Source organism: Pogonomyrmex barbatus, unplaced genomic scaffold (assembly GCF_055798465.1).
Source record: "Pogonomyrmex barbatus isolate J1 unplaced genomic scaffold, ASM5579846v1 scaffold28, whole genome shotgun sequence".
NCBI lineage: Eukaryota > Metazoa > Arthropoda > Insecta > Hymenoptera > Formicidae > Pogonomyrmex > Pogonomyrmex barbatus.
Genome location: NW_028297125.1, coordinates 383,689 through 410,688, shown reverse-complemented (window position 1 = coordinate 410,688; position 27,000 = coordinate 383,689). Strand labels below are relative to the sequence as shown.

Genomic DNA, 27,000 nt, shown 5'->3' with positions numbered 1-27,000 from the left:
CTAGAAATAGAATGGAATACGAATTAGAAATTGAATAACTACGCAACTAGAACTTGAATTACGTACTAGAGATCGGAGCAAGACGCTTGCGATGTCAACTGTTCGACGACGCGCACAAGAGTAGAGGAGTATGTATGAGTGAACGCGTTGTAGCGCGTGCTTGCGGCGGCGCTGTTGCGCAACATGACGGTAGCGTGGGTACGCCAACGCACGTGGCGTTGGCGGCGGCATAGATTATAGAGCTAGGCTAGATGTGCATATCTATGGCGGTCGTTGATCGGCCAATCAGTGCGTGGCTGACTGGAGATGATGCGCGTAACAGTAATGCGAGCTTTATTGTAGTAATAATCTTACAATTAATTAAATTAATATCGTTATCATTAACATGATCTTATTATTAATGCAGGTATTATATTTAGGTATGTTTAAGAAACATTATATTTATTATTATAATTTAAATATTTTTAAAGTATAATTATAAAGTATTTCGTGTATTATATCAAATATTGTTGTTTATAGTTAGTAAGGAAAGTGGTTAGGATAATCGAATACATATGTTATTAAATGTTAATATTTATAATTATTGAAGAAGACGGTTAGAATAATATTACATCTATGTAGCATAATAATGGCGGGGTGCGCCATGTTAGGCGGAACGGCAGGAGAGCTAATGGCCGTTCTCGGTCGCTGGCGATGAATTATATTAAGGTGATATTACATGCGTGGAAGAGGAAAAAAAATATAAATGGCGGCTCTTCGGACGTTACACATATATACAAATTACGTTTTTCTTAAGACGAAAGATTTTTCTAGATCTAATAGCAAACGAAACTATTAAAATTTATTCCAGGACCGTTCGTGAGATCCGACAAAATAGTGCTAGCGATAAGAAGGACGACGAACATCTGAAGAGAATATGCTTGTCCTGACGAGAACGGAATGCGAATTTTATGATACACAACTTAGATCGAAAGAAGGAAACTGATTCTCTGTATATATGAGATACAAATCACGTTTTTTTCTTAAGATGAAAGGTTTTTCCAGATCTAATAGCTAACGAAATTATTAAAATTTGTTTCGGACCGCTCGTGGGTCCGACAAAATGGCGCCAACGATAAGAAGGATGATGAAGGGATATGCTTGTCCCCGCGCTAATGGAAAAAGATTTTTGCGGTACGATACGCAGAACGTCCCGAAGGTAGAAATTTGTTACTTTGTATATATGGGATGTAAATCAAGTTTTTCTTACGACAAAAGGTTTCTTGATGTCTAATAGCTAGCGAAACTTAAAAATTTGTTTCGAGACCGCTCTGAATTCGATAAAGTGATATCTGCGACAAGAAAGATTAAAAAAAAGAAGGGAGGGTGTGCGTCACGGCGAGGCCCGACCACGAACCGTCAAAACTCGTAATTATTTTGCGAAAAAATACCACCTCAACCAGGAAGCGAACCTGGATCTCCTACTTACCGGGCAGGCATCTTATCCTTTCGACTACCGAGGCATGTGATGATATTTATCGCAAATAACATGTTTAAAATAACACGTCAACAATAAAATGATACACATATATATACGTATATTACAATATATATATATATATATATATATATATATATATATTAGGTGTACAAAAAAGTTCTGAGCTTTTTTTTGTAAAATTCAATCTTTATTCAAAAACAAACAAAAAAATATTAATCAGTGAAATATTCCCCGTTTACATCAACAACCTTTTCCCATCTTTCGAGTAGCTTGCGAATTCTTTGATGATAGAAGCTCACCGGCTTCGAAGCGATAAAATCATCAATGCATTTTCGTATACGCCGCGTGCGGGAAAAGTTCCCAGCCTAACGCAAAGATATGGTCCTGAGTCGCTTTCGCAACATGTGGTCGAGCATTGTCATGAAGCAAGATCACTTTACGACGTCTTCGGCCAGTAAATGGTCTCTTTTCTTCTAATGCATTGCTCAAATTGGTCAATTGTTGTTGGTAGCGGTCTGCCGTGATAATTTCACCCGGTTGTAACAATTCATAATACAATACACTTTTCCAATCCCACCAGATACAGAACAAAACTTTCTTAGCGTGGATGGACTTTGGTGTCGATGTTGAAGGTTGACCAACCCATGATTTTCTATATTTAGGGTTATCATAAAGAATCCACTTTTCATCGCCTGTAATGATTTTGTGCAGAAAATCTTTTTTCCGGAACTTTGAAAGCAAAGTGAGTACAGTGTCATGCCGACGATTTTTGTTGTCTTCGGACAATTCATGCGGAACCCATCTGCCTTCCTTCTGAACCTTTCCCACCGTATGTAAACGTACGGATATGGTTTGCTGCGTAACGCCAAGCTGTTCTGCAAGCTCCTTTTCAGTTTGCGCAGAGTTTATATCCAGCAGTGCAATTCATTCGTTTCAATCTTTTGAGGGCGTCCAGCACGCGGTTCATCTTCAAGACTGAAATCTCCTTGGCGAAATTTTTTATATTATCTTTTACATGTAATATGACTTACAGCGTTCTCTCCATATGCAGCACAAATCATTGCAGTGGCTTCAGTAGCATTTTTCTTCAGATGAAACGCGAAGTGGATGGAAAATCGAATATGTTCTTTTGTTATTGCCATCGTGAACACTACTGATTTTTGAGATTATATGCATCAAACGCCAAACCGTATGGCATTTTAGAAGGCCAAATGTCAACGCTTTAAAACCGCAAAAGGGCAAGAAGACATAAAATTTAAATTGTTATTTCGGTTGTATGAAATCTAAAGCTCAGAACTTTTTTGTACACCTAATACATGTATTCTTTCGAATCCCCACGACCGATACTCCAGAGAGATGATGGTCTTATTTTCTCGATGAATACAGGTCGGATTGCAACGGCGACACCCTCCAACGCCATTGGCAAATATACAAATAATCCTCCTGGAGCATGACAGGAGAGATTGCATCAAACTCGAGCCCTCGAATAAGAAGGGAGGGTGTGCGTCTGAAGGGAATATACTTGACCTGACGAAAATGGAATGCGAAATAGGAAAACAGGAACGAACAGGTTCGCACTAGACGTTTTTCTAATGAACTCGGAGTTATATGAAACTCTTATTCTATAACAAACGCAATGTCTGAAAATTTTTTTAGATTTCTAGCTCGAAGGACGTAGCGCATTAATTTTAGGTTGGAGAAAAGAAAATAAGAGACAAAGACTGGAATTTAAGTTACAAAATCATTAAGTTTATTATTATATCGTTGTACATATTATACCAATTTATAAATAAAAGCTATAAATTACGATTTGAGAAAATAATACGAAGAATTTCATTAAATCTGAGAGAAGTTAATTCCACAAATATTATATCGAAATACATATCCAGAAATGTTAAATCGTTTATTTGCATACGTATTTTGCGCGCGATTTTGTGATAATTTCCTTTTAAACTGAGTTTTATAATATCACCTGTTGTAGCCCGAGTTACTTTTTATATTATTTTTGCCATATTATATTTTATCCTCACGATTCTCGAATCTCGGAATAGTCGATGCTATGGAAACGCCGGCCGGAAATGCAAGCATGCAAAAGCAAGTCCACAAATTCCAAAGCGAAGCGCGAACGAGGAATTTGCGAGAGCGCGCCGTTTTAACCATATATATGATTTAGAATTATAAGACGACACTACTAGAATACTATAAAAACGGTCGCTAAATCACTGAGAACGGGCAGTCACAATACGTAACAAGACAGTTGTACTTCATCACGGCCAATGTCATGTCGTTGTCAGTAATAGCGACATTCACACGAACCATTGTTAAGAAGCTGTACCAATAAATCAGCTACTTAATGAAAGTGAATAATAATATTTGACCAGAAGAACCTTCCATCTACGATCCTGCTCGGAGTTCTAATTCCTAAAGCGAACCCGACTTTCCCTAATTACAATCTTGTAATTATTCAATCCGGGCTATAACATTTTGGTGGCAGCGGTGAAATTGTCGACATTATCCCCACGATTCATACAATCTGAAAGAATAATCGCTAACCGAGCAGAAATCAAGAGTAAATCCTAGCAAACAAAACGGGCAGAAAGAAAAAAAAACTTTTCTGGCAACTTTCATAAGACCTGCAGTACTAGCCCCAAAGCTGCAGGCAGAAAAGAAACTTTCTCAAATTACAAGATTTGTGAAAAACAGGCAGACGAAAAAGGCTCCGTCAGAAAATAACAAGCCTACAATCGAAAGAGTACGAAAAAGATAGCTGAGTGCCGATCTAGGACAACCTTACAGATATCAGCGGCAACAGAGCAGCGAGCTAAGATCGCCCAAACATCATACATCGATACTAGTTGATAAGGACACCCGGTAGAGCAGCCAGCGAGCGCATATCAGCGACATCGAAGAAGACACCGACAACAACACGCGACAATGAAGCAACATGAAGCTAGCAGCGATATATTGTAAGTAAAAAAATCGTATCGCAGTAAAAATTGTAAGCAAACGATAGCAATAATGTCGGACAGCGAAATAAATAGAAACTGACCTCTTAGAAATATATTGTAGTTACACGGCGAGCCTGTCACCCTCGGTACGTGTAGTCCAAGAAGTATCGTACGCGATATCCGCGATAGCGTGCGTCGAAATTTAGAAATGCGACATTCGGATGAGAGCTCATCTGAGCTGGTGCTCCATCCACACATACTTATCGAGCGAGTATTTCCGTTCAATGACGTTGACGAGAGCTTAATAGCCGGAATCAATGGACAAAAACAGACGGCATCCCAGAACTGAAGGAGGCGAGAGTCAAAATTCACAACGAAGACAGTTCTCGCTAACATCTTACGATAGCATTTTCGATCCGGAAGAATATTACACGGCTCCGCACAATCTCGAGCATAAAAACATGGCAGAACGACAATTACGTATACCTCGTAGCGAAGAAACTAGGGAACCGGAGGTAACCCGCACAGAAATAGATACGAAAATAGAACGTCTCAAAGCTTCGGCAGGCCCCTCACGCAGAAGGGTAGAGCAATCAAAACCGAAAAATGAATCAATATTAGACGTGTTGCTAGAAGGAATTCGCGCGCTACAAGAACGAATAGGTCGACTAGAAATTACGGTTTTCGACCAAAACCGATTCGCACAAGTACCTAATGAACAACTCCGTGGCGAGCCATTAGACATAACTTACGGACGAACACTCGAAGACATACGAAACCGATCCAAGACCGTAGCAGGATATCTACGATTAAAAGAAGCTCGCGATATGATTCCGGAATTCGATGGAATCTCTCATAAGTTGCCGGAATTCTTAAGTACTGCATCATACGCTATGAAAAATACGAATCCGATGGAAGAAGGAACGCTACTGGAAGCAATACTGTGCATTAAACTAAAAGACAAAGCTATGACTGATTTTCAAACTCGAAATATATGCTCAGTTAAAAAGAGAGCTAAAAGTTTGCTATCTTAGCAAGAAAAGTACTACACATTTGCAACTAGAGTTCAATACGTTGAAACAAAGATCCGGAGAATCGGCAAGAGCGTTTGGATTGCATACGGACAAACTAGCTATGGAGCTATACGAACATGACAGAAGGTCGAAATAACACAATAGAAAGTAAACGAGCGATCTTGAAAACCATACAGCAGCAGGCTCTATGCAATTTTCAGCTCGGATTATTAGACGACATAAAATTATTGATACGATCACAATATTATACAACGCTGCAAGACGCCATCGCTGACGCGAGCGCGGAAGAGAAATTTAAAGGACCAATGGAAAATTTTAGGCGAGCAAAAGCGAATACAGTACGCACATCCGCCCGCGAAAATAAAATATCGCAATGCCAAAGATGCGGAAAAATCGGACATGTCGGACGAGATTGTCGAACTAATAGATATTCGAACCGATTTTCTTTACCCAGAGCCAAAAAACCCATCGGCGTAACGCGATGGAAAAATATTGCGTAAATTGTAAAAAGGCGGGACACGATAAAAAAGAATGCTGATCAAATCCAATGGATTAAAGAGAAATTAAGTAAGACGACCGAGACAAGAGAAAGAAACATGAGGACAAGTAAATACTACGATAAGAGCAAAAGAAAACGAAGAATTGTCATTCTGCGTCTTCGTTTTCTTTTGCTCTTAGTAAATCGGCAGATTGGAAAGATGTTAGATGACAGAATAATACACAGTACGAATTAATGGAATGCGCCATTAGTACCCAAAAAAGTGGATGCATCTGGGAAACAAAAACTACACATCGTAGTGGATTTTCGAAAATTAAACGATCTAACAATCGGAGATTCTTTTCCAAATATAACAGACATCCTAGATTAGCTGAGAAATGCAAAGTATTTTTCAACGTTAAATCTCGCATCCGGATACCATCAAATTCCAAATGAAGGAAGAACATAAAAATAAAATGGCTTTTTTTACACCATATGGACACTATGAATTTAATAGAATGCCGTTCGGACTTAAAAACGCGCCCGCGACATTCCAACGACTAATGAACTCGGTGTTAACCGGAATTCAAGGACTCAGATGTTCAGTTTATCTTGATAATAATATACGGTGCAACATTGAATGAACACAATAAACGAATGAAGTAATGCAACGATTGAAAGACCATCTCAAGTTGCAGCCGGATAAATGCGAATTTCTCAGAAAAGAAGTTACTTATCTAGGACATATTATTACGGAAAATGGGATACAATCTGATCCCCATAAATTGCAAGCGGTAGAGAAATTTCCGACACCAAAAAAGGTGAAAGATATACAATTATTTTTAGGACTGACCGGATACTATCGAAAATTCATTTAAGATTTTTCGAAAATTGCCAAATCTCTAACAAAACTAACAAAAAAGGAGGAAAAATTTAATTGGAGTATTGAGCAACAATACGCTTTCCAGACACTAAAAAAAAATTAATTACGGCGTCAATATTAAATTACCCAGATTTTACTAAAGAATTTTTAGTGACTACCAACGCATTCGATTACGCCATTGGAGCAATATTATCACAAGGGCGAATAGGTCAAGATCGATCAATAGTCTATGCCAGCAGAATATTAAATAAAGCAGAACGAAATTATAATACGACTGAGAAAGAGCTTCTAGCGATAATATGGGGAGTTAAATACTTCCGTCGGAAGTATTTAACTCCCCATACTATTCCGTATTTATACGGAACGAAATTTTTAAAATAATCACCGATCATCGACCATTAGTTTAGCTATTCAGCGTTACAGACCCTGGATCTAGATTGATACGGTAGAAACTCAAGCTAGAAGAATATGATTACGAAATTATTCACAAGGCAGGCAAAGGAAATACAAACGCGGATGCACTAAATAGAAATCCAATCACTCTTGACTCACAGTTAAACACCGTCGCACACGAAGAGAAAAACGATGACGACGAAACAGAGGAAGAGATAAAACGAGAATATGCAGAAGAAAAGCAACAAATACTTTATGAATATTATGATGCGCCGACAGAGGGGCATCCAAGAGTCTCACGAACTCTGAACCGAATTAAATTATTACATAATTGGCGCGTATAACGCGCTACGTGGAGGATTATATTAACAAATGCAACCTCTGTCAGAAAAATAAACTAAACCAAAAAACCAAACTATCAATTATCGACACGCCGAAAAAACCGAAAAATATGCGCTTGATATAGTGGGACCATTACGAACGCCGGAAACAAATATATCTTAACTTTTCAAGATAATTTAACGAAATTTAATAAAGCGATTCCGATAGAGAATCAAGAAGCAAATAACAAAAGTCTTTGTCACCAAAATAGTTGCCGAACACGGGATTCTCGAAAGGATTTTAACTGATCAAGACACGAATTTCATGAGTGAAATATTTAAAAATACATGCAAGTTGTTGAAGATCGAGAAGATTCAAACAACAGCCTATCATCCCAAAAGTAATAGAGCATTAGAACGATCACACAAAACTTTGGCAGAATATCTTCGACATTACATAAATGAGAGCCAAACAGATTGGGACGAATGGCTACCCTACGCAATGTTTGCGTATAATACAACGCCATACACGGCGACGGGATTCACACCATTTGAATTAATTTACGGGCACTGAGCGGAACTACCGACAGCCCTAACCAAACCACCGAAGATAAGTTATTCGTATGACAATTACGTACAAGAATTACGAGAGAAGATCCGTGCAATGAAACAAGTAACGAGAGAATGTGTAAAGCAAGAAAAGATAAAATCGAAACAGTACTACGAAACAGTACCGAAACACGAGAATAAAAAATTTTCAAATAGGCGACCACGTTCTACTGTACGACGAGACAGTTAGACGAGGACGCTCAAAGAAATTAGAAGCGCAATGAATCGGACTGTACATAATTATAGAAAAACTGTCCGAAATAAATTACAAGATAAAAATGGGCCGCCGTACGATAACCGTGCATGCAAATCGAATGAAAGCATTCGCGGAAAACTAAAACTAAATAAAAATACAAATAAAAAAGACTTATCAAAATAGGGTTCCAAGGAAGCGCCCTGAGAATATTCAATAAAATAAAACTGGCGCACTACCCAGAAATATATAAATGCTATAAATGCATATTACGATAAAACAGATATCTACACGATCTTCCGATTTCCAGTAATCTCTTTCCCGACATTCAAATTAATAAAACCGATTCCAATACGCGAACACGCGAATATCTTTTCATTTATACAGGTAAATCACGCCTTAATAATATCCAATAGATAAAGAAAACCATTATTATATATTATTAGAAGAGCGTGAACTAAACACGTGCATACAAAACGATCAAACTTACATATGCGAACAAAATTTTCCCATCTATCATCATAGGTACGGACGCGTCATGCGAAGTGCAAATTTATATAAACGCACCCGAACAGCTCCAGAATTGTGAACAAGGACGTATAATTTCTGAAATCTTATGGCTAACGCTAACGGAACCACAAGCGTGACTATATTTCGCACAAGTAAACCAAAAAATAGAAATTCAATATGATAAGTCGGAAGTAAGAAAACTAGAGATAAATGGTATAGGTAAAGTAAAATTAAACGGCGATTGTAAACTAACGACGCCGAAAATAACAATAGTCACGCGATGATAGATAGCGATCCGTTACGTACGAGCACATTTACCGGAATACAATCTAACGTTAATATCAAAAAACATCAAAGGTGCAAAACAGCTCACAGAAAAAATAAAACTGCGACCGATACTAAAAGACCCGTTAGAATTAACAAAATTAAGCACAAAAATAAACGAATTAAATAAGCAACTAGATGAGGAGCCGAACGTATTCCAAAACGTACATTTTACCTATTTTGTTAGTTTCAGCGGATTATTAATAATTATAATTATAATAGGAATAATAAGTGTAATCATAAGAAAAAAGAAAACAAAAAATGTAAATAAAAATAGCGAACTGCGCAGAAGAAACGAAACGATTTTACGATTTCACGATTTTAAAATTTTATGTAAATGTATGTTGAAGAATTGTAATGCGAAAAACTCCGTTTTTTTTTCCCGGCGAGGGAGGGATGTAGCCCGAATTACTTCTTATATTATTTTTGCCATATTATATCTTATCCTCATGATCATTCTCGAATCTCGGAATAGCCGATGCTACGAAAACGCCGGTCGGAAATGCAAGCATGCAAAAGCAAGTCCACAAATTCCAAAGCGGAGCGCGAACGAGGAATTTGCGAAAGCGTGCCGTTTTGACCATATATGGTCTGATTTAGAATTATAAAACGACACTACTAAAATACTATAAAAACGGTCGCTAAATCATCGAGAGCGGACAGTCACAATACGTAACAAGACAGTTATATTTCGTCACGGTCAGTCGTTATCAGTAATAGCAACATTCACATGAATCATTATCAAGAAGCCGTATCGTAATAAATCAGCTACTTAACGAAAGTGAGTAATAATATTTAATCAAAAGAATCTTCCACCTACGATCCTGCTCGGAGTTCTAACTCCTAAGGCTCGGCGAACCCGACTTTCCCTAATTACAATCTTGTACAATCCGAGCTACAACACACTATCTATGTAACTTTTCGGAAGGTTTAATTCTATTTCTTTTATAAGATATTGCGTGCATTTGTTAACATTATCGGTCACGCTTTGTAAAGGTTTTAAGTTCTATCGACGCATTTCACAATATTTTCCAATCCGTGAAAAGTACTCTTCTGCATCACAATTGCGACAGCAAAGGTTTTACGTCTCTTCGTCGGTGACTGCGAATCCATAGTCGTTCTTCGATATTGAATTTCGATATTTTTCATAGCGGTCTCTTCATTTTCTTTATACGTCAGTAATATGGACCGCGACCCATAAGAGGAGGTAAAATTGATCGCAACATTTTTGACAATGATAGGTTCCGGTCTCGATTTATTGTAGCGTTTAAATACTCATCGATAAGCCCTATGTTGTTTAGGAATTGTTGTCAGGAATCAGTGAAATAAATTCCTTCTGCATAATTACCGGTTAATTTAACCATTGACACGAAAACTCCTTCGTTTGTTGTTTGCAATCCAACGTGTATCCTTTTCGTGTGAGAGATGTTGAGTCCATATGTTGTCGAGAGCATCATATGGAACTTATCGTTTCATTCCTTACAATTTCCCTTCGGAATATCGTATATAGATATTCTGTACTTGCGCCTCTCGGAATCGGGAACATTGCTCGGCTCCGGAATATCGCGCTTCTCGGTATCGGGAACAGCTTTTTGACTCGTCATTGTTCCTGTTTTCTTCTCAAATGTAACTAATAATCACATTGAAATGAGAGGTAATAGACTACTTCGGATTTATGAAGTTGAAATCTCGAAGGATGACACTCGAACGAACTGAGGGCTGACGAATTCGTCGAACTCGTTAGCTTATCTACTAAGAAAAAAGAACGCGCGTGCAGATGGGCAAAAGAAAATTTTTAAATTAAAAAATTTAAAAGATTTTAAAATTAAAAAATTTTAAATTATAAAAAATTTTAAATTATAAAATTATAAAATCTTTTAAAGGTTAGATTTTCTAGACTTTTAAAACTTCTACGCAAAATATTATTTAATAAACCTAGAAACTACAAAATAAAAAAGGAGGAGGTTAGAAGTGTTTCTTGAGTGGGGAGTTCGTTTTCTTTCAGCTATGTTTTAGCTCAGAGAATAGAAAAAGTGTAACCTGTATTAAGGAAAATTTTGATCTATCCAATGGCGCTGCATTTTTTTGCGTGCCATCCTCTTTTTGGAGTGTGCCGGTATTTTCAAAGTATAAATACCGCGCGGAATTATAAAAAAGGTTTATTTTCGAGATTATACTTTCTCGTGAGTGACTTGGCCGGTTTTTACATTATTGCACCGATTCGTTCGCTGTCTGTAATATTCTAAAATAGTGAAAAAGTGAAAAAAATAATACTCTGTGAAAAATTAAGAAAATTTTTTATCGTGTGCGCGAATATCAACCTAACGATAAACGCAAGTGCTTATATTTTATTATTAACACATGAAGAAACAAATTATATCACGTTTGCAAAATTCGTACCGGAATGCTCGAAAACCCTATTGAGCATTATGTTCAGATTAGGGCATTTCGAGGACAAAAGACTTTTAAATATTGTAAAAGAATATATAATTGGCGCGGTGTGGAGAAGGATGATACTGGCGGACATATCGCTTTTTTTTACAACGGAGGAGATAAATATTTATTTTTAAGGTAATTGAAATTAGAATAATAGAATGTAAGTATAAAAAATTCTAATTTAAATTTTTTAAACGAGAGATAATATCACGGTTGTACATCCGTACCAACCACGGGGATTGAGACGCCCCGCCGAAGACGAGGCGGAAGGAGTAAACGAGCGTGAGTAAAATAATAGAAAATTAATATAATTAAAAAAATCTAGATTTCTAAATTTTCAGATTTTTAAATTAAAATATCGAATTTTTAGGACGAGTGCGAATGCGGATAGACGCGCAGCCTGAGAAGAAGGGTATCCCAATGGCTGATCTAGTTTCAGGTAAGAAAATAGCAAATATTGCTTTTAAAATTAGTTCACTGTATATACACTGAATATCGAATTCAATTAATAAAAGCTTAATTTTGTTTCAAATGCGGAAGAAAATATCGATGATGAGGAGATGGCTGTGAGCGAAGCCGACACCGAAATTTACACACCGCGTGAATAATTATTTAAAATAATAAAAGTTATAAAACTAAATATTAGCTAATTCTTGAAAAAAAGATAATAATAATAACAACGATGTTTCTTTTTTAGTACAAGCAAACGATTTGGATGAATCCGAATATGAGGAAGAAGAAAATGAAGGGGAAAATGAAGAAGAACAAGAAGAAGATATAGATGAAGGAGAAGAAGAAGTTGATGAAGAAAGACAAGAAGATGGAGAAGGAGAAGAAGATGACGATGACGATGAAGAAGCCGATGACGAAGTTGAAGAAAATAAAAACAGGAGAAGAGCCTTCAAGCAAATGTGCGATGAGCTTTCAGAAGAAAAGATCGAGGTTTTCCATCAATGCGAAACACGGGCGGACTATTCTCCAGAAAATTAGGAAGGTAAATTTAATATTATTTATTTTAAATTTTAAAATAATTTATTCTTTCCGATAAATTTATAATTAAATATGAAATAATAGAAGGGCAAATAAGAATCAGCGCTGTTTGCAGTGCGCAATTTATATTCCTTATTACAAATTGAAAAATATGACATAAGTTTCGACTCTAGTTTGAGTCATCCTCAGTGTATACAAAAATGAAAATTAAATAAAAATATAAAAGTAAGGATAAGATGCCGTGTTCATCCGACGTGCTCACTAATTGATTTCGTTGACCCATTGAATTATGATTATCATTCTTAAAGAGATAGAGTTGTCTTTAAGGGTTGTCGATTATCGGATGGACACGGCTCACACATATCGAATAGAGCACGCACAGAAATGCACGGTTCGTGCAGCAGCACACCAACAACGCGTCCGCATGCCTCGAGTTCAAGGCAGTGACTGAACGCGGTGATTCAACAAGTCAACAGCTTGTCATCAAAACAAAGCTGAGGTTACAGCCTGCTCAAGACCGAAATGTATGCGTGGTGTAAGAATTCAGTATCCGACTGTGAATTCAAGCTATTATTCTCTTAATAAAAGTCTCTTAATAAAAAGCATCTCTGAGATTAGTCATTTTTGCAACTTACGTCACAATCTAATACTTTCACACCGTTCCAGTCAAATTCATGATCGCAATCTAATCTATGTTCAGTAACTGAATGTGTGGTCGTGTTCCTACGTATATGACTCTGGTGTTCATGCAGTTTCGTTTTTAATTGTCTCATTGTTTGTCCGACATAGCACGCATCACAGTTGCCGCAGCAGATCTTGTACACTACATTCCTTTTGGAATATGCTGGTAGAGCGTCCTTATGAACCCTGATCATGCCTCTTAGCTTGTTCATACTAAAGTACGCGGATTTTGCATTAAAATCATCGACAATTTTTTTGAATTTAATCGCAATTTCCGGAACAAAGGTAAAGTAAACCATTTTGTTCCATGTGATTGCGCTGTTGCATTCGACATTCTTGATTTATTTTCTTGCCTGAATACATTTTTAATCTCGAATGTTATCAAAGATAAAGCTGAGAGGATGTATATCAAGCTGAGAGAATGTTATCAAAGATAAAGCTAATCATTCAATAACAGAGTCTTAATCACTAAATTCAAGTTTTTTTGGTGGAGTTTCGGGTGGGACAATAAGAACTCTATCGACGAGTTCAGCAATAGTGCCTCTTTTTTGGGTGAGAGGGTGCTGGGAATGAAAATTGAGGTACCTTCTCGAGAATGTGGGTTTATGAAACCAATCAATCTCAATATTCTTATTAATAATCTTTAAGGTCAAGTTGAGAAAATTCAACTCGCTTCTCCCTCCCCCAGCAGTGAATTACAATCTAGGATGGTACGAGTTGAACCTTCCAAGCATCTCATCAATCAATCGGGAAGGAATGGCCATTGCAATGTCATCAACATATCTATAAAAAAAAAGGCAAATGCGCCCTGACATCTTCAAGCACGCTCTCCTCCAAATCTCTTAATACTAAATCGACTATGATCGGAGACAATGGGGAACCCATGGGTGTTCCAAAGGTTTGCTTGTAGATTACATTGTCAAACGTAAAAAAGATAGAATTTAGGACAAACGAGACTGCATTTAAAATTTCGTCCTTAGGGATGTCACAATTCTTCGAGATGTCTCCCCAGCGTTTTGCAATATTGTCGATTGATAGGTCAATAAGAACATTGGTGAAAGAGATCGCATCGAAAGACACAAGTGTATGGTCGTCATTCAATTGCATGCCAGACAACTCATTGGCTAGTTTAAAATTATTTTCTGAATGAAATCGAGCGTTTTCAACGGTTTCTCACCGCGGAAAATATCGCTATAATAATTTATAATTTTAATATTATAGTTTTGGTCGAGGTGAAAAACTGAGATACGACGGTCGTGCATTACTCGCCTACTTCGGAGGCGAACCTTTGTATACAATAAATATAATGTATCACGAGGATTCGCGTCGATCGTGGGATTATAACCCTATATTAAATTTAAGAGCTGCAACCGGTTCGCGTGGCGGTTACTGCGAAGCGTGCAACACGAGCTTTCGAAACGATAGGAGACATCGTTGCGCGAAGAAATGTCCACGTTGTCACGCCTCGCTCCCGTGCGTAAATCACAATAGGAAATAATTAGATGCGAAACGTGTAACCGTATCATTTACTATCGATGCACAAAGAAGATCCACAGATAAATGATCAAAATACTAAATAGGAACATAACAAACATTCAATTATAGCTATAAGCATGTGTAGCGAATAATTGCTCTGCCAGTGATGGCTACGCTGGAACTGCCTTGCCGAAAAAGGCAGGCTCGAGTCTCTGAAAGATCAGATAGGCAGGAGTAGGCAGGATAACTGAGTTCACGCCACAATTTTGTTGTCCGACCGTCGCCAGCAATGTCTCGCGAAGTTCTGATTCGGCCACGTTTATTCTTGAACACAATCGCTAATTCTAGAACGTATCAAAGTCACAGGGTTAACAGAACAAAGGCGCGATATTTACAACGATTAAAAACTAATATCACAGAATAAAGAGATCGAAGACGTACAATGCCAGCAAGGGCATCGCGAACACGAGAACAGCGCGTGACAATATTATTTTCACGAAGCGTACAATGCCAGCAAGGGCACCGCGGACACGGAGAAACGTTCGAGAACTGAAACGCTAGAAACGAGAAATCACAAAGAATAAGGAGGGAAAGAACGCACTTGAAATGTATCGCTCGCAAGAGAAAAGCGGAGCGCTTGAAACACACACTGCGCGTGCACGCGGGACGCTCGGAAAAACGCGGATTAGAACGAGGCGCGATACAGACGGAAAACGACACACAGACGCTAGCGAAACGGAACGCGGGCGCGGATAAAATGGAGCGCATGCAGAAATTGATGACGGCACAATCACAAGCGCGAATAAAAACGACAGAACCAAGCGATGCGAATAAAACGCAAAACGCAGATGAGACGCATGCGGAAAACCGCGTGCAGAGACGTCACTCACGAGCGAGAGGAGGAGTGACGCAAGGCGAGCGAGAAAGAGAGAGAGAGAGAGAGAGAGAGAGAGAGATGTCACACGCGAGAAAGAGAGCGAGATGGCAACTGGTCACGCGCGAGCGAGAGAGAGAGCGAGCGCACGCATCTTGCGCGCAAGCGAGAGAGGTGGAGGCGCACAGAGTGTGAGAAAGGCAGAGGGCACCCGGCGCAACAGGTGCGGCGCGCCGCACGTGGTCGCACGGAGCCGGCGAGACGGAACTTGCGACACTACACAGACTTCGACGCGTACACGACACTTCACACTGCACGGTCACGTACCAGTCACGACACAGTGACACGTTGACGATGTTGATGCCGGAGTCTCTCTCCTTCTTCTCTCTAGCAGACGTGTGGCTGCTGCGAGTCCGATGATTATCACAAAAAGGTCGCTCGACACAATGCGCGTGGTAATGGCCGACGAGAAAGAAAGCGGAAGTTACCACTCTAGTCGTGGCATCAGCATCTGCTTCCTCGGTGGACGGTGGCGTTCGGCGGCGAGCGCGCGAGGCGGCGGAGCAGCGGCAGGAGGCAAGGGCGTCACACATAGAAGTCAAGATGTCTCACTCATATAAAATCACAAATATCTAGTGATAAAACACTTTCTCATAATAGATCAATCAAAATTATGACTTTAAAGTCCAATCTCCAAGCTGATTCTTGAGAGAGCGTAATTAAAGTCAACTATTTCATAATTAAGGTAAATAAAACGTAATAAACTAAAATAAATATTAAGTATTGAATGAATCAGTGCTACATAACCCATCGAAAAAGACGAGTTGCAATGTAAAGTAACAAAGATACAAACAGAACATTACACATGAATGGATATAGAGAAGTATTGCAGGTCAAAGTAGAAAAACTAAGTCGAATGACTTAAATCAGAAATTAAATTATAGTTCGAAGATAACTTTCATATATAATCCGCAATACATAAATGCGCGATCAAGTGAATCAGAGCTACCAATTACATAGCAAAAAATTTTTAAATATTAACTTGTCCACAATATGGATATTGATTCCGGTATAACACATCCCAGCACGATACCCCAGGAAAGGTGTACCGATCTGCACTCAGAGTGATCAAACCGAACAAACTTATAATTAATATCTTATTAATATCTTAATATTATTAATATCTTAATTAATATCTTAATTAATATCCTAGAGGACGTACTTGGTGTATTGTCATCATTACTACGAACAGATTCATATCATATTCGAGGAATCGATTTACATGGATACTTCTAGATGGTGCTACCTGTATTTCATTAGCATATGCCTTCTCTTGTGATCAAAAATTGTACAATTTATACTATGCTATGGCTAGCACATAAACTAACACGTTGTGACATAATGACTCATTTAAATATTAGTACTCAATAATCGCTCATTACTTACAATACAATTATTTCAAAAACATAATATATCCAAATCAAATAGGCTTTACTCAAAATTATTATTCAACGTATAAAATCATCTTATCAGCTATAGTCATTATTTAATTCTCATATGAAATAACTCATGATAGAGAATACTGAATTAATATTTGAGAATTAATATTATAAAATTCACTATACTAAATAAACAATATACAAAATCTGCAGCGGAATTTCTATGCAACATAAAATATCCAACGTAACTTATAAGCTGAAGTATTATTAAAGCATATATAAAATATTAATTGAATACTATGTAATAATTATGTCTGTCAAAAATAGTATAATAAAAAAGGTATTTAATAATAGATTTTAATAAGCAAAAACAAAAAGTAATATCAATATCATCTTATAATAAGAAGCATATATATATTTTCATTAACCTATCACTGCAGAAACAAAGAACACAGAACATAAACAAAATATATGCGATGCAAGCGATAACATTAATTAACATTGTAATTGCTGTAAATACAATCCGAAACATATTCCAATAACCGCATCATCAAATGTATGCCAATCGCTCAGAGACACACTCGCATGAATAATCCTTGCACCACACATATCTGCATTTAAGACACACGTACACACAAGAAACATACTGTTCCGAAAAAATAAAATAAATAAAAAATCACGGTTCAGGCAATCCATGCAGCTAACACATTCTGGATAGACGGACTTCAGAATAAAACAGAGCAGCCATCCAATGCATCACACTATAGCACTCTCCGCCATATAGCTATTTCATGCCATATTAATTGTAGGAAAAACCACCACCATAATGTAAAAACACTAGATCACAGCATATCGTCCCAGAATATATTACTGTCTATCTTGTCGTTTAGCCATATTGTCTTTATCGCGGACGGCATTAGAAAAACCGCCATCTTGGTTGCCACGTTTTCGAAATTAATGAATTAGAAGAATAAACCAAGTACATTTCATTAATATAACTATCGTTCAACTAACATAGGCCATTGAATATCACTAATATTTTCCGGAAAAAGCACACAATAAACACGCAAAGTCGATAAAGAATGAATAAAAGAACAGAACAGGTGTCGGCAGGGGCAGAGATCACTCCACGATCACTTGAAAAATCAAATTCCATATAATTAACAAAATAAGTAGGATTAACAAAAAATATATCGTTATGTTACTCGTAATGTTGCGAAATTAAATTAATATGTAAAACAGAACAAAATTAAAAATAAAACTCAAAGAACACACTTGGCGAAGCGCGATAGAGACACATCCGCACAGTACCACGGCCCTTGCACTTCGCTTTCATACCTATATCGATCTTGATTTTAGCTTTCATCACTGTCCAAATAGTTGCAGCTGCAGTTTTCTCGCTCAGAGTCGAATCCGTCATGATGACGCGTCCTAGGCTTTATCGGCGAGTACCGCTACGTGTCTGTCGGCGAGATCGTTGCTCTGAAGATACGCAATGTCGTGTTCACGGCATGCCGCGTCCAATGGATTTATGCCCGTTTCACCTAATCGATTCTTCAGCCGAATACCCGGGCCGCAAAATTGATAGCCGGAAATATGTAACTCAAAAAGAAGCGCATTTATAGCTCGATTGAGCAGACCTCCACTGCAACCTACGTTTGACGTTGCTGCTGCTGACATACGCTACAATCTTTTATCTTAGATGTGCGTACGTTGCCACGGTTGGTTATAATGCTCGACACAGCGACGATAAGTTCGAATGTCCAAATTCGTCTTTATATGATCCGGAAGCTTGTTCTACACATGATGGATACATTCACCGCACGCGCATAACAGTACGACTTTCGATATATATATTGCAACTGTTCAGCGCTCAAGTCCCAAATATCAGAGGGATGCGACAGCGCGAGAAACATTTTTGCAACTGAGCGATTCGCGGTTTCGCGCGCCTATAAATAGGCGTTCGATCGAAGGTTAGATAACGCAGTGTGAACATGAAATTCGTGCGGCAGCCACTGACGCGTCGCGAATTGCGACGAAAAAGCGCGAATGATGAGGGACATCGCGACGGAGCATAAGCACGATGAAATGCTACCGAGTATCGCGCCATCATTTGCGGTCGAATTGCGATAAAACCAATGTTCTCATAAGCTTGCTCAAAAGTCTGCACGCTGTACGTTTCGAGAACGTGTACGTATAATCGAAATCGCTGCAACAACCAAAATATCGATATCTCGAAACTTTGTTGACATCGATCGACGAAATCGGTTACTTTACATTCTCCAACAACAATGATGTCATTCCACCGAGTGAGGCACGTCCCAATTCGATCTTTGTCTTCGATGACGTTGCATGCAATAAGCAAAATGCAGTGAGAGAATTCTTCTCGATGGGCCGTCACTCGAACGTCGATTGTTTCTATTTCTGTCAGACGTACGCGAGGATACCTAAACATGTGACACGCGACAATGCGAATCTGCTGATCCTATTCAAACAGGATAGTATTAACTTGAAATATGTTTACAATGATCATGTGAATATCGACATGTCGTACGATGAATTCTGTGCGTTATGCCGCGATTGTTGGCAGCGCGAGTACGGATTTTAGTGATAGATAAGGACAGTTCGTTTATCAATCGGTGATACAGAAAAGAATTTAACACGTTCGTGGTATCATAACGCGATTAGTCGAAATCGATACGTCAAGCAGGCAACATGGATAACATCAAAGATCGCGAGAAAATAGCGAAACAGATTGCGAAAACGAGCGATTCGATTCGCAAAAAATATCGCGCTTTGAAAACTGGTAAAATAGCTGAAGATGTAGCGTTGAAAAGACATTTCAAGCCCAACGTCGAACCTCTGAAACAAATTGTTGAATACATCGAGAAATCTCAGCTGATTAAAAAAGGAGTCAATGTTGCAAAGAATATCGGTATTAAGAAAAAGAAACGTGAAGACAGTGATGACGACGATGATAACACTACAATTAACAGGGATTGGACGGATGTTGGATGGTTGAAATTAACGCCGCCTAAAAAGCAACGTACAAAACAATTGAACGCCACGTCAGATTCATTCACGTACGAATCTATACTGAAAGAACTATCGAAAGAACTGCCTGCTGTCGAAAGAATCATTTAAAGAACCACCGAAAATACCTTTGTACGAAACAAAAATGTTTTTGAGACAAAAAACGTCAGTGAACCATCACCGAAAACAACCATCAAATAAACTCTACAAACGCAAAGAGGAAGCGAGGTGCTTCATGGTCAGCTAGGACCGTTGGGACAAAAGTGTGGGCGTTCTTCTCGGTGACGACATAGATAAAGCGATCGATAATATGTACGGTGTTTATTTTGACAAAAGTAGTACGATGCTCGGTGACAAAAGGTTCTGACGGTAGGTCTGACGTTGACAAAGATGACTCCATAATCATAGACAATGTGAGATACAATGTGAGGTACAGGATTATACGAACTGATCTTCAAGAGACTTTCCGATGAGGCTACATTCACCGAAGATGACAAACAAACGTATAAAAGTATACTATTAACAACGAATGCTCATAGACGTGGCCATAGCGCCTATAATTCCATCATGGGCAACAAGAGATATAAGTACATTAATATCATCGCTCCACTCATATCTACATATAAGAAAAGCGGTAAAAAGGGTGCAGGTATTGGCAATATACCATCCGCCATGAAATTAAATGACAACAAAATCGATTACGCATTGGGATGATTTCAACGAGCTGGTGGATCGACTCCGATTACTCGACGCTTCGCATTGAGCTAGGAATAACGCTCACGACAAGATGCTGTTGATCATCGAAGAACTTCGCGAAGCCGGCATTATTATAAATTAATCGCGTATCGACGAAACGAGCCAGTCGATTGACGTCAGTGAGAAAAAAAACAATTTTAAATCGTATATCTTATTTACTATTAAACATTGTCGAAACATGAAATCCAATGGACGTGAAAAAAATGTTAGCTCCGAGAGGTGACGACTCGTTGAGGAATTACACGCTCCGGCAAGTGTCACGTTCCAGCGCCGAAAGTACCTCTAATCATGTTCAGTGTAAATTTTTCAAAATTTTTAATTATTTATGACTAACTGTGTTAGGAGAGCACCGTCAAATCTTTCCTATACATTTAATAAAAGAATACCGCTTAAAATTATTTAAAGATTTATATAAAATGGCCGCTCCTTACCACAACCTTATGGCGCTACTACAGCCTTAATGTTCCTAGTAAATTTTCCCTAGAAACCTCACTAACAAAAAACAGAACATACCGAAATCACTTCTCCAGACTGTTCAATAAAGTAACAAAGAAAATAGAGCTAAATATCGCATCCTTATCTAAGCATTTCAACATTAACAATAAAATCTCAACAAATAGTAAATAATGAATAAAAAACGAATGTAAGAAATATAAGCTCGCCCACGTAATGCACGAAAACTATAACAAAACAATTATCGGTACATTGTAATATCTTTATTAACAATTAATAAACAAAATCATATAATTATATAAATAACAAAATACCAACCAATTTCTTCATATCGTCAAATATAACTTCAGAAACTAAGAAACCCTTGTATATCAAATCTTTCACTTTTGTTCCATTTTAATAATAAATATAAAAGTTAATAACAAAATTAACAATAACAATAGAAAGGATATGAATAAGGAATAAAAGTCATAATGACAATATAACAAAATCCACGACAAAATATTTATTCAACAGTTCATCTGATACATATCCTTATTTCAAGGATAAATTTTGTTGATGTCCTTATATGGATATATTTTCCCTGTATAAATACATTCTCCATCGAAAATCCTTTCGAAAACATAAATATAGTTTGTGGTTACGATTCTTAATTCTCAAGATATATTACAAAATTAAGGGTATATGAAAGCACACACACACACACACACACACACACACACACACACACACACACACACACACACACACACACACACACACACACACTTATATACATATATACGTACATTATACATTTCCTTATAAGATATAGTTTTCTTTATGAAATTATATAAACAACCCCGATAGAAACATATTTTATCTCAGAAAAGAAATTCTACGATTTAAATTTCGTTTAATAAAATTTATAAATAAATAAATTATTATATTAACAAATAATTATTATGAAAGATTTGGACAACACACAGGAAATCCTGCAACTTACCTCATTACACATACCTACCTAACTCGCACCGTTTAGAAGATATTTAAACAATTATAAACTTCCTTACATACACTTACCTCAAAAACTCAAATCAGTTCAGCAGACAAATCTCTGTATATAAACCAGTTCAACTTCTAGAAACCTTCATCCTAGACTTATATTTATAATTGTTACTTCCCTTTTTTCATTAACACTAATCCTATGGCTATGACAAAAATCTTGAATATTAATATGCATGGAAACTACCCTAACAATTCAACCAATCACAATCAGAGCCATTTTGTACCTGAAAACATTTAATAAATAATGTATTACAAATTTAAAAAGAATTATACTGATATATTGTAGATATACTAATTATACGATGTAATCATTATTATTATAAAATTGTAAAGTATATCTAAAACGATATTGCGATGATTAATATTTATTATAAAAGCTTAAATTCAAGCAAACTATATGTTTGTTAATTATAAGAAAGGAATTATTATAACGAAGTATAACTCTTTGAAAACAAAAAGGTCGACCGAATAGTCATAAGTATGACTCATGGTCAGGTTGTAAACAAAAATAAGCCAACGTTAAATGTCAAGGCCGCCATAATATTTAGTCACAAGTGTAATTCATGATCAGTTTGTAAGCGAAAATAAGCCAACGTTAAATGTCAAGGCCTCCATAATATTTTAGTATCACGAGTCATCGCTGACTCATGGTCAGTTTATAAGCGAAAGTAGGCCAACGTTAAATGTCAAGGGCGCCATAATATTTTAATACCACGAGTCATCGCTGACTCATAGCAAATGTAGGCTAAGTCGACCAATAGAAAACTATGTCAAGAACAACTAGAAGGTCTTAAATGCGTGAATCATAGCTGACTCACAATGAAAGTAGACTAACAATAGGCTTTATTCAGACCTGTAGAATCATAACATTGGAATTTAGGTCACCCCTACTTTCATATTTTGGCAACATATAAAAACCTCAAGCGACGATACCTTTGCGCATTTTCCTATTTCGCACTTACGTTTCCACATCCACGGACACTTACATATTTGCATTTTATTCGCATTCGCATTTGCACTTGTACGCGCACGTACATTTTTGCACTTGTACTTCCACTCGCACTCGCTAAATATATATATACATATATATATATATATATATATATATATATATATATATATATATATATATACCTATCATTTATAACAGTGAATAAATTCCGATTCAAATACCACAAGTGTGATATTATATTATTCCTCATTCCCAAAATCGAAAACTCTTTTCTAAAAATAAAAGTCATTTCGACATTCCTGTTACCCACTTCCTTCGCAGTATCTAATCCTGGTTTTATCCTCTTAACGCAAAAGGAAAAGAATCTCACAAATAACGTTTGAGTATAGGTGTCGAGGATCTGTTGATTTCGGCTCCGTCCGATCTATCAGGACCTCCCAGGACGTCACACTACACCTAAAAGGACACAATGCATATAATATATAATATATAATCTACAAATCCATTTACAAGATTAAACTCTAAAAGAACTGCTACAGGACTAATATCTTTAACTCCATGAACTTCAATACCAGTTTACTCAGCTTATAATATATCTTTCTTGCTATCATTATTGGTTCGATCTTTCTCATATATTTTTGTAATATTAGTAGCAGTTTCAATTCGTGTTACGGTGTAAATAAAACTATTATCTTCAAGAAGATTAACAACAAAATTATTACCTACATCTATAGCATATTTAACTGTAATTGGGTTTATATCAAGCTCAGCAGATGGTATTAGACCGTAACCAGGATAAATACACTAATTACATTCATAAAAATCATTAAACTGCTTTATTTGCTAGGGATTTTGCTATAGAATCAAGAATACAGTTTAACACAAGAATTTTACTATTAATGCGAACTCCAGTTGAAGATGTCTAATTTATTCCTTCAGAATACAGTTTCTTGGCTTCACATAAAAAAAAAGAAAGAAATTGAATCATATCTGCATCTTTAAAAGATTCTATATATTATAAATTGACTTATATATAATTTATTTTAATTTAGCTCTTCTTGATAAAAGGATGGATCTGGAAAAAGTACCTCCCGATGTAAAGGAAAGAGACAAGAGGAAATTGGAGGTAACAAATTACTTATACGATAAATTTTCAACCATTCGCAGGGATAAGAAGCCAAAACGAGAAAACAATTAGTATTATCTTAAATATCAATATGTAGTACCTTTGTAATAAGTATATATGTGTAATAATATAAATAATAAATATTGCATGAGCAACTAAATTTTTAGTTATAATTTTATGGTACATTATTTACCTACAAAGGAATATCTACTAGATATTACTTATATATCAACTAGATATTAATATGATATCGATAAAATATCTTGATAATCTATCGTTAATGCAACATCGATATGAGATTGATAAAATGTTGATTTTCTTTCGAAGATCAATAAAGAATCTAGTCATTATCAAATCTAATGCACCGAAAAATCATGATTGATATCAAGTGATCATCGACTTGTGAACACAGTCGGTCTGAGGAACGCGCGCCCTGACCGCTACGCATATACGCGTGCTCATTCGTCACTTTTAATTTGATTTACTGTAAAAACTACTCGTCGCACGCAATTTTGCTAAAGAAAAAAGTTGTTTCTTTTAGCTTAAAAAATCACGTAGTGTACTACAAATGGGATAGTTTTGGGACTCTGTATATAATGTTTCATTTTAAGTGATATGGTCGATTATCTCGCGAATCAATGATTTTATTGAAACATTTTTTGAACGAAAGTGGCTTGAAGGAGGACACATGATGTAAATGTGGACTTGAGTGACCTTGTTAAAATCAGGTCAAGATCATTAATGTTTTTTTAAACGGAAACCCCTATTTTTTATTACATATATAAATTGCCGCGTTCGCGGCGTTACTTCCCGTGATCGCGATACTCGGCGAAGCGCTTTCGGAAAAGAAGAACACTGTTTTAGGAAAGACTCGCTCTTTATTAAACCAACGGTACAGAAACGCGTCTGGCCACCGCGAAATCTGGCCGTCAAATCTGAAAAACAGTCGGAGAACGACGCGTTGCCAAGGGCCGATCCTCTATTCAAACTCTTATCGATTGATATTGATTATCTTTTAGCAGCGCCGAACGGAATACCGCACGGCCGCAACAATATTCTTGTAGCTTATCTCGAGAGCTTTCCAAAACACTATAATAAAGTGACTTTTCGTTAAGTACTTGTTAAATTATAAGGTAAGACCGATCACTGATCTGGCCAACTAAGGCAAGACCGATCATTGATCTGACCAACTAGGGCAAGACCGATCATTGATCCAGCCAACTAAGGCAAAATCAATTCGAATATGTCTTTAGCTGTTGATAAGATTCAAATGGAGCTTCATTTTCTTGCAGACATAACCTCAACCGTTTTTTAAAATTTTCTACTGTTGAAATTAAAATATTTTGAGAAATGCTACGACAAACATTAATTATTCGATTTTTCATGTCTCCTGCAGATGTCGGCAAAATTTTGTAAACAATATTTTTTATTAGCCCCACAAAAAAAATCGAAGTTAAATCAGAAGATCATCGAATCCACAGCTCCCTATCTATCTTTCATGAAAGATATTATTGAGATATTCTGTCACAATACGATGAGAATGGGGTGGCGCATCATCTTGCTGCCACATTTTTTGTCGAGTAACAAGATCAACCTCTTCTAAAAGCTTAAGCAATTTATTCTGCAAGAAAGAAAGATAAGTTTCCCCATTTAAATGGTTATCAAAAAAGTATGGACCAATCAAATCCATTTACAATTCCGCACCAAGTGTTTAAACTCCAATGATGTTGATTATCAACACGTTGAGTCCAGTGAGGATTGTATATGGACCAATAATGAGTTATGCCTGTTGAGTTGTCCATTGTTATGAAATGAGGCTTCGTCTGAAGAAAACATACTGGAAAAAAGTTGAATCTTCTCTTATCATTCGTAATGCCCAACGACAAAATTGTCTTCTTAGCCTCATATCACTTTTCACTTACATCTTGGGTTAAAGTGATATGATAGGGATGGAATTTATGTCTTTGTAAAATCCTCCACATAAGGAATTTCTAAATTAGTTGCAGTTCTCTAGTCGAAATCTAGTCGAAGGATTCAAGTTTATCATTGCTAATACACGCGGATCATTAACGTCATCTTCAACATTTATTTGCTTGCGGTTTCTCTTACGGATTCTTCTACGCTCTCGTAATAAAATTTTTCTTATCTGTATTACATTTGGATGTCGTCTAAACGGATATCTATTACGATACAATCTATTACGATCTTTCTGCTCTACAATAATTTCATCCAGCTTCACCAAGCACAAGAATAATATTAACGATTTCATTTGAACTGTAAGCGGACATTTTGAAAAAAGCTTTGAAAAAGTCTACTAATGTAAAAAAATTGAAAGAAAAAGCTATATGAAAAAAAGAAGAAAGTTGAATCGTTCAATTGGGAAGGATTGGATTCAATTTTGTACGCGTGAGCGTATGTCAAGCAGTGTGGATAGATCGCGTTTGCAGGGGTTGCGTCCCTCCCGTGAGGGAGAGAGGCAGTACGGGCCTCGCGTACCCGCAATACCCGAGCTGGAGTGAATGAGAGCGAGTGAATGTGTTTGTTTGCATGAGACACGGTGGAGGA

General features: G+C 37.0%; 1 protein-coding gene and 2 pseudogenes across 1 annotated transcript; 2 read left to right on the top strand and 1 right to left on the bottom strand.

Annotated features, from left to right (window-relative positions):
* The first annotated feature begins 4,194 nt into the window (after window positions 1-4,194).
* Window positions 4,195-6,000, top strand: LOC148936204 (uncharacterized; annotated as a pseudogene).
* A 3,617-nt stretch (window positions 6,001-9,617) lies between these two features.
* On the bottom strand, window positions 9,618-10,776 carry LOC148936203 (uncharacterized; annotated as a pseudogene).
* Window positions 10,777-12,018: 1,242 nt separating this feature from the next.
* Window positions 12,019-12,790, top strand: LOC148936202 (uncharacterized). Its single transcript, XM_089078704.1, has 2 exons — window positions 12,019-12,208; window positions 12,306-12,790. The coding sequence occupies exons 1-2, from the start codon at window positions 12,169-12,171 to the stop codon at window positions 12,596-12,598; spliced, it is 333 nt and encodes a 110-aa protein (XP_088934830.1). The 5' UTR covers window positions 12,019-12,168; the 3' UTR covers window positions 12,599-12,790.
* The last annotated feature ends 14,210 nt before the right edge of the window (window positions 12,791-27,000 follow it).